The sequence below is a fragment of the Varroa destructor genome, unplaced genomic scaffold (assembly GCF_002443255.2).
Source record: "Varroa destructor unplaced genomic scaffold, Vdes_3.0 BEIS01000004.1, whole genome shotgun sequence".
Lineage (NCBI taxonomy): Eukaryota > Metazoa > Arthropoda > Arachnida > Mesostigmata > Varroidae > Varroa > Varroa destructor.
Window position 1 is genome coordinate 4,280,112 of NW_019211457.1, and position 9,154 is coordinate 4,289,265.

At 38.1% G+C, this 9,154-nt stretch overlaps 1 protein-coding gene across 3 annotated transcripts; it reads left to right on the plus strand.

Moving 5' to 3' along the window:
- The first annotated feature begins 88 nt into the window (after positions 1 to 88).
- On the plus strand, positions 89 to 8,606 carry LOC111248790 (structural maintenance of chromosomes protein 2-like). 3 transcript variants are annotated; one of them, XM_022801731.2, is made up of 13 exons: positions 624 to 774; positions 888 to 957; positions 1,531 to 1,726; positions 2,329 to 2,429; positions 2,611 to 2,795; positions 2,879 to 3,142; positions 3,380 to 3,644; positions 4,099 to 4,298; positions 4,449 to 5,168; positions 5,566 to 5,992; positions 6,331 to 6,806; positions 7,005 to 7,238; positions 7,551 to 8,606. In XM_022801731.2, exons 1-13 carry the CDS (start codon positions 757 to 759, stop codon positions 7,866 to 7,868), a joined length of 3,474 nt encoding a protein of 1,157 aa, XP_022657466.1. In that variant the 5' UTR covers positions 624 to 756; the 3' UTR covers positions 7,869 to 8,606. The 3 variants fall into 3 exon arrangements, with proteins under 3 accessions (XP_022657465.1, XP_086844700.1, XP_022657466.1); XM_022801730.2 differs by lacking the exons at positions 624 to 774; positions 888 to 957 and adding an exon at positions 89 to 368; XM_086988574.1 differs by lacking the exons at positions 624 to 774; positions 888 to 957 and adding an exon at positions 582 to 603.
- Positions 8,607 to 9,154: the final 548 nt, after the last annotated feature.

A 9,154-nucleotide genomic window follows, 5' to 3' on the forward strand; every position in this document is an offset into this window, starting at 1 on the left:
ACGCGCCTTGCTATGTTTTGCTTGGGTTTCGATATTTTGGCGGGCAGCAGCCACTCCGAGGACGGCGATGCATCAAACTGGGGAGGCGCTGCTGTGTTCTTGGCGGTTTTGAGAATCGAACGGCGGCCGTTGCCGCAATAGTAAATTCGTGCAAAAATAAAATGTCCAGTTGACTGGATTCCGAATTTGTGACATACACGTTAGACTAACTTGTGGGACAATGCATATAACAAAGATCATTTTGGATGGGTTTAAGTCGTACGCGACGAAAACGGAAATTACGGGTTTCGACTCGTCGTTCAATGCAATCACCGGCCTTAACGGCTCGGGCAAATCCAACATTCTCGACTCAATCTGTTTTGTGTTAGGTAAGGACAGACAAGTTCAGACTTTTCAATAGTATGAATAACCTGATTTACTATAATTAAGAAGTTGGTATAAATCATCAATGGCAGTAATCTAGCCATAGCATCCGGTCTCAGCTGATGATTGTGAATAGGAAAACATAGCGCACTTGTGGAAAACTCTTCCCGCTCAAAACTATGTAATATAAAACTGTTATAGGGTTTGACAAAAAATAGTGGTGATATTATCCAATGACGGGTAGTGTGCTGATTTATTATGAATGAATTAAGCTTTTTTCTTATGACATGGTGTTTGGACGTTATTTACTATTGCTTTTCATAGATTTTCATAAATAAGAGTAGAATGATTCGATATGATCGGTTATCCGAAAAGCAAGATGGAGTTTCGTGAATGCGGATATTATTTGAAGTGCGTTTTTGTGGCAAATATATAACTTAACTACATGTGCTTTTAAATTGTTCCTACATAAAAATTGTCACCAAATAAGCTGCGCGTTTTAAAATAGCCGAATTATTTAACAGGCACAGAAGCAATGCAATTGCGTGGTTTTCCGACGAATGAAAACAAATGGTCACCAGAATTTGTCAAAATGTATGTCACAGCAAGTATTATCAAATTTGGTTTTTGCAGAACTGCTGTTTCGAGTGATGTTGATCGTAACATCGCACTTGAGAAAAACTTATTCATTACGACGATTTTAATCGAACGGGTTAGGTTCTTTGACTTCTAAAAAATGTGTTGCACATTCTTTATTTATATTTATATCTATATTATTTATTCAACATCAACTACACAAATAATCTTACATTTAGTTTCTAAAATCGTAAGTTGGCCACATTATGACATTTCATATGTACGATATTTGATGACATATGATAGTAAAAATCAGATTATGCGACTATTCGGAAAAAGTATCTGAGTTATGCTACTGAATGCACTTCTTTATAACAAATGTCGGATACTAAGGATCTATTTCACAGGTTTACATATTGACCGGTTATGCAAGGCTCATCGAAACGGACGGATTCAGATGCGTGATCTTTTTTCGCATTTAAGACTTAATATGCCATTAAGATTAACATCCGTAATTTAATGACTAATTTCATATAATTCTCAATCTAATCTAATTTGATTACTTTTATCGTGGTGCGTTTATCTATATAGGCATCACAAACTTGTCGCACGTTCGTGCCAACAGCCTCCAAGAACTGATTTACAAGAACGGGCAGGCAGGAATCGAGAAGGCAACCGTGTCGATAGTGTTTGATAATGGCGATAAGTCTCAAAGTCCTGTAGGATACGATGCGTGCCGCGAAATCACAATCACCCGACAGGTTTACAAGCAACAAGGCAAAAACAGGTAAGAAAAATGCTTCATCATAGCGAGGGCATACGAGAAAATGAAATCTCACGATTAACTAATATTGGTCGGCATTTGAAAAATTCAGTAGATAGACGCTCAGTCGCTCTCACAATAATAGAACTTGGATTTTCTCATTAGTAGCACACTGTGAACCAATGTTAGAAATAGAGCGTCACGAGTTGAGCTAAATATAGAAAGAAATATAAAAAAAAACGAGTTGAGTAAATATAGAAAGATTCAACAAAAACTATCAAGTTAACATTTCGGCGCAGTTACTATATTTCTTCAAAAAGTAAAAGCGTACTCTTCAGGGAAAAGTGAGTACAATATGTAGAATTTTCGCAAATAATTCATACTAGCATTCTTATTGTAAAATATTAGAGTTTCTCTAAAAAGGGCTTGGTAAATATGTAAGAATTTTTCCACAGTTAGGTTATCTGAGAATCTTTACAGCGAACGCACTAACAAATCTAGGATTAATTTCTCGACTGACCAGAGATTTTTGATCAGTTATGCACTATGATTCAGATATTATAAAGACGAACTGTGATGTCTCCGTAAATCATTTTGAACGAGTTAAATTTTGTTATCAATTTCAGATACCTAATAAATGGAACTGTTGTTCCAACAAACAAAGTCAAGGATCTCTTCGGATCAGTGTCTCTTAATGTGAACAACCCACATTTCCTTATCATGCAAGGTAAGTTGGCTTGTCCAACATGTAGATCGAAGACATCATATTGTATACACGCGTCAAAAAAGATTTAAGTCAAGGTTCTCAAGTCTCATAAAGTAATTAATAACATGTTCACTTTTCTAGATTATATATATATATATATATATATATATATATACAGATTTGTTTGTTGTCTTTATTATAGGCCGTGTGACGAAAGTATTGAATATGAAACCGCCCGAGATACTCGCTATGTTAGAGGAAGCCACGGGTACTCGAATGTACGAAGACAAGAAGCGTGAAACACAGAAAACCATTGAGAAGAAGGATAGCAAATTGGCACAAATTAACCAGATTCTCCAGGAAGATTTGGAGCCACAAATGAAAAAAGTGAGCCGAGCATTAAGTTACCTATCATAAAATGAAGAAAAACGAAACAAAAAAAGTAGAATTGATCCCTTTGTTGTTTTCAGTTGACGGAACAACGTCAAGCTTTTGCCCGCTATAATACAATCTGCCGACAACTGGAGCAGTTGCAGAAGATTCACTTGGCATGGCAATTTGTCTGTGCTGAAGAGGCTGAGCGACAAAAAATGACCGAGCTCGAGGCCTTAGAAAAGGTCTTAGAAGATAACGTGACTAGAATGGAGGAACTAAAAAATTTCATTCGACAACTTCAAGAAGAAGTCAAAGAGCTTGAGATGAAAAAAAATGCACAGTGTGGTGACAAACTCACGGTGAGCTCTCATGTTTGCTGCGTGGAAATAGATTCGTCGGAACCTTAAGCCCTAATAATAAACTTCTCGCATTAATAGCTGACTCCAATTAACTCAGATGTAATTGTGGTTTATTCATGCTTGTGTTACAGAGAAATGTATTTTCTAATCTACATAATTAACAGAAATCGTAGCTAGGTAGTTAGATTTTTAAAAGTATACAATCCCATGGTTTTCAGATTTTATATTCTTTTTCAGAGGTTGGAAAAATGTTTGAAGGACAGTGAGCTTGATTTGGCGAAGAGTGAATCTGACCTAAAGCACATTAAAGATCAGATTCGGGGCGAGCAAAAATCGCGTGCTGAGGTCAAAAAAAACTTTCAAGAAGCTGAGACACAAATTAAGCGAAAACAGGATGACATAGAAAAAATTAACGCTTTCTCAGGGAATTTACTTGAAGACAAGAATCGTGCAGACAAAGCTTTGGAGCTTGCTAAAAAAAACCTAGAGGCTCTTGCCATGGGTAAGTTATTACTTCGTGGCTCTGACAAATGAGTGCTATTGTTTGCTTGACTGTTGGATAAGGCAAGGTACTAATTCTTATGGACGGTCACAGAGAATTTCAAAACAAATTTTATTTCTGTTATCGGTGCCTAATTGCACAGTGTACACAAAAGAACAGTTTTTATCTACAAAAACTACGTAGAATGTGTGTATCGTTCATTCGACTCTAAGGAACAACTCTGCTTTCTCTCAGCATGAAATTTGGTCGCTCAAGACGCATCAAGCTTAACACCCAGGTAGGTTGTAGATCACATTAATTATAATTTCCCATGCAACTTTGAATAGAGGTGCGTTCGGGCTTGCGAAGCAATCTCGTATTTGGAAACCTTTTTATTCTTGTTTAGAAAGAAGTAGCGCCTATAGTGTAAACCTCGCTGTGATGGGCTTTTTTCGTTTTCGATGACATTTTGAAGGTATGACCGTGAACGAGGAAGGAGTGGCAGCGACTCTTACAGAACAATTGCGACAAGCGGAGGTAGAATTAGCCGATTTCACTGACAAATTACAGCAGGCCAAGCGTGCTATAGCGCACATCGAACCCTTCCTCAAAATGAAAACAAAACAGTTTGGCGAAACTGAAAACCTTCTCAAAAAGGACAACGCCGAAATCAAGGTAAAGGAGATCTTTCTGTGTATTGCCACTTTATGTATAAGTATTTTTCTTGAATTTCAGAGAGAGAATATATCTAACATACGTAGCTTGTTAATTATAAACTGCTCACGAATTTTCACTATTGTTGTATCATATTTGTAATACGAGTAGAGTCATGAGGATGCCGTCACCTACCTTCAACAGCAGATTCAAGCGCTCAATTACGATGCGCAACATATGGAGGAGCTTGATGTACAGAAGTATGAGCTAGCTCGCAAAGTTCGTCAACTGAAGGCTGAGGTGGATAACTTTGATGCCCGCAATCCGCACCTTACGTTTAGCTACCATGATCCCTACCCCAGCTTCGATCGATCTAAGGTTATAGGACCAGTCTGCCAGCTTTTTCGGCTGAAAGATCAAAAATGGGCACGCGCGATCGAGGCCGCAGCCGGCGGCAAACTGTTCCAAGTAATTGTCGATACAGACGAGACCGCTAAGGAGCTTCTGAAGCATGGTCGACTCCAGCGACGCGTAACAATAATTCCGTTGAACAAAATTCGAGGCTCAAACGTCGGCAAAGATCGACTTCTGGCTGCTCAGAAAATTGCCGGGAAGGACAACGTGTTTAATGCACTTGATCTCGTTACGTTCGACGGAAAGCTTGAAGAGACGATGAAATACGTGTTTGGTCGAACTTTGATTGCCTCTTCGCTCGACATCGCTGAGCGAATAGCCTACGATCATTCGGTGAATACCAAAACTGTCTCGATCTGCGGGTCGACTTGTGATCCTAGTGGAATGTTAAGTGGAGGATCGTCGGCACCGGGTCCCAGTGCTCTTGAGAAACTCGAAGAACGTCGTGGAAATGCCGTTGAACTGGAAAGTATCGAGGTGATTAAATGAGTCTGCTTTCGGTAGACCATGCATGTTTTGGTTAAGCGTTCTACGTGTTATAGTTTGCATAAATAGTTGATTTTCTGTTCAGCATAAAGTTCTAATGCGCTTCGTACAAGATGAGTCAATAAATGAGAATGAACACTGTTCTAGTGCAACTTGTTCTAGAAGAAATACTATCATTTCTAGTTTGTTTCACAAATGGCATGTGGAGGTATCACTTGTAACTTCAAATGTGACTTCACTCACGTGATGTCCTAAATGCAATTTTATTTTACTGATTTCTTAATTTTATATACTGTTTCGTACAGGCATGTAATAGGACTGTATTGTGTTGAGTATATTTATTACATATTTCTATTTCATGCTACTTTTTTATATTATGCCATATTAGCGGCGGTACTGCGCTGTCATAGATGAGTTACGCAAAGGAGAGGCCCGCACGGAACGATACAACAAGCTTAATCAGGTACTGATGATGCGACGCTCAGAATGGGGACAATGTAAAGCCCGACTTGCGAACAGCTTCCATGCTCAACTGAAAGAAGAAGTTGAATCAATGCAGGCTGAACTTGGCAAACATCGGAAGACCTTTGAGGAAATGGGTGCGCGCAAAACCAAGGTTGACGCAAAAATTAAAGAACTCAAGGAACACATGAAAGATGCCAAGGGTCAGCAAGAGAAAGCTATTCAGGAGGCAAAAGCCAAAATTGACAATTGTGCTAAAGCTGTAAAGGCAGCAGCTCAAAAATGTGGAACAGAAGAAGCGAAACTGAGAGAACTGCAAGGAGATATTGATCTTCTCACTAAAGAGATTGAGGGTATGCATATTCTTATTGCGGCGAACAGTTGAATTCGAGTGTTACTTTGATCACATTCATTTCTAGTTAAATTTGAGGACTAGTCTGGAGTTTTTATGGTTGCGCATTTTTCAACAAGGACGGTTTTTTATGGTAATACTTTAATATTTTTATGTAGCAAAAAGAATCGATGAAAATAGGTTTTTATATTATGTTCACTCTCATCATGTTCATATTAATTATTGTGTGTGAATGGATTTTTCACTTCCCGATCGCATGCTATTATAGACTCGTGTGTTTTTGTTCAAATGTAATCTTTTAAGTTCATGTCTCTATTTTTCTCGTTTGCCGATTTACAGAAGCGCAGCAGAGATCAGCTCTCTGTGACGAGGCCCTAAATAAACTAGCAGAACAGTTAAAAGTTTCGGAGGATGTTAAGGCTTCCAAGGTCGAAACGAAAGGACAAGCTGCGAAAAGACTCAATGAACATAAAGAGTTTCTCAAGCAGCAGACAACGGCGATTGGTAGCCGCTACAAAGAAATTGAGCGCAAACAAAAGGAGTCGGATGAATTGAAGCTCAGCAATCAACAGACTGAACACGACGTTAAAAAGAAACGCAAGGAGGCCTTGGACGCGGCGGCCGATGTCAAGGCAATGTTGACCGATCACCCGTGGATACGTAGGGATCGCGAACACTTCGGTAAACCGAGTGGCGATTTCGATTTTGCACGAAATGAGCCACGTGAGATCAGCCAGAAGGTTAAGGAACTCTCTGGACAAAAGGAGAAATTGTCGAAGACGGTTAATACACGTGCTCACACACAGGCGGATCAGGTAAATTCAGCGTTGAGATTATGATTACCCGCAAGACTACACCTGATCAAATAAACGTTTTTTGTAAGGCTATATATGCTAACATATAATTTGAATTAAATTAGGATTCTACCTGCTGCTATGCTAATTTAAGAAAGATTAGCTTTCTTTGGAAAGTAGCTTTTAAACGGACTACCGTTTGTATGGACTGGATTTCAGATTGAGATGCAATACAAAGATCTAATGAAGAAACGCGCCCAAGTTATGAAAGATAAAGATAGTATCTTACAAACCATGCAGGAGTTAGATAAACGAAAAGAAGAAACTATTAAGGCAGCCTACAAGAAAGTGAACAAAGATTTTGGTGATATTTTTAGTAATCTTCTAAAGGGAGCTAGTGCTAAACTTCAACCACCGGATGGACGCAGTCTTCTCGATGGGCTAGAGGTTAAGGTATGCATTATAATTAGTACTGAACTTTTGCACTTTGTGCATCCTATTATACATCCCTATAATTTCTTATTTTTTTTCTAAATGTTTTAATCACATTCAGTGACATGACGTTCTGGTCCACGAATATTATTGTGAGATATATTGAAAAAATTTATGTTAACTTTCAAATACTTGCTTTGAATCAAGTGAACCTTCATATATATAAACCTACAATAGGTTCACATCGAATTTATGGTGTTGTAACTATTTGCGTGTGTTGACATTTGACGTCTGGTGATTTTTTCTGCTTGAATCATGATGGACTTTTTAAAGGTGTCATTTGGCGGGGTCTGGAAGGAATCACTCACGGAGTTAAGCGGCGGTCAGCGATCTCTCGTAGCTCTGTCGCTTATTCTATCGATGTTGCTTTTTAAACCGGCGCCAATCTACATCCTTGATGAGGTGGACGCCGCCCTTGACCTTGCGCATACTCAAAATATTGGGTTAATGATCAAAAATCATTTCAAGGGGTCTCAGTTTGTCATCGTATCGCTAAAGGATGGCCTATTTAGTAACGCAAACGTTCTGTTTAGGACTAGATTCGTCGATGGTAAGAGTACTATTGAAAGGTTCACTGCTAAACAGCACTGACGCTCCTGATGTATGAAAAGGTTTTGCCGGGTAACTCATGATAAGAGAACAACACATGACGACGACGATGTGTGAAACAAAATTCACTCGTTGAACAACAAAAAACAAACTCGCGCGAAATGACGGGCTTGCTTCTCTACAAAATAGAATACAATTACGTTAATCATATTCGAAAGGTTCTACATGCAACTATGTCTTACCTAAAAAAATGTATAACCCCATATCATTGTGAACTGATAGCAACAAAATTTCGAGGGAAAATTATTAATTATAGGTTACACTCGAGAGATATGACTGAAGGGGGGCTATTTTTTATGAGCAGAATGGAAACTAAAAGTGCGCCACCAAGTTGGATATATTTGATTAGCGAAACAATGTCTTTTACTATGTGCAAAGTTGTTGATACAACAGGAACATTTTGTGGTAGTGTGAGCGTATGTGTAAATTCTGTTGTGTTTATAAATCCAATATGAAAAACTGGGAGAATTAGGTTAAGCAGCAGTTATTAGGCTCAAACGTTTAGGAGTCCGGAATCGGTGACACCCACTACACTGTATGGCTAAGCAGTTGTATAATCATATGTATATATATATATACCAAAGTTTTAGACATCTTAAAAAAACAAAAAATGCTCATTTTACTGTAAAAAGCACGTGTAATAAAGCCACATACAAGCCGGATTTTACATTTCAGTTAAACACTTTAATATTATTAAACAAAGCCGCGATTTTATATTAAGATTAATTTCTTTTCAATATCTATTCGGTTACCAAAAATTATTTTCAATTTGAATTTCTTGTAAGAGCTCATAAGTTTTATGACAAGTTTTTAGGCGCCGTAATGTTTCATGTCACGTCCAAATGGGTCGCTCTTGTATTTAACTATTGCAGCATAAAGGAACTCTATAAAGTAGGCACGCGTAATATATTTCTAGATATATCCTGGAGCAAACCATTCTAGTTCTAGAGAGCAGACATTTGACATGTTTGTTTTTAACCTTTACTGGAGAGCTCAGCAAAAACAGCATATAAATTGTTCAAATGAACGTGCTATTTAAACTTACGAGACGTTTCAATTTTGCCCAGAAAGTTACCTCTGTGAGTATTTTCAAAGAGGGCAGAGGTGTGTAATCTCTATTCGTAAATCTGAATTTGGATCTAGTAAATAGTGGATTCGTCAAAGCATGTGTGATGTACACGACGTGGAGGCACTTAATTGTACTTTTTGACGTTGTGATCGGATAATTGGGTAATCAAAATGGACCATAATCATTATATAAAAAGGAT

Bases quoted from the DNA above. Each gene is read 5' to 3' on its own strand.
- LOC111248790 (XM_022801730.2), top strand. From the start codon at position 221: ATGCATATAACAAAGATCATTTTGGATGGGTTTAAGTCGTACGCGACG. The intron at 2,430-2,610 runs GTAAGTTGGCTT...TCTTTATTATAG, and splicing joins ACATTTCCTTATCATGCAAG to GCCGTGTGACGAAAGTATTG. The intron at 5,169-5,565 runs GTGATTAAATGA...ATGCCATATTAG, and splicing joins TTGAACTGGAAAGTATCGAG to CGGCGGTACTGCGCTGTCAT.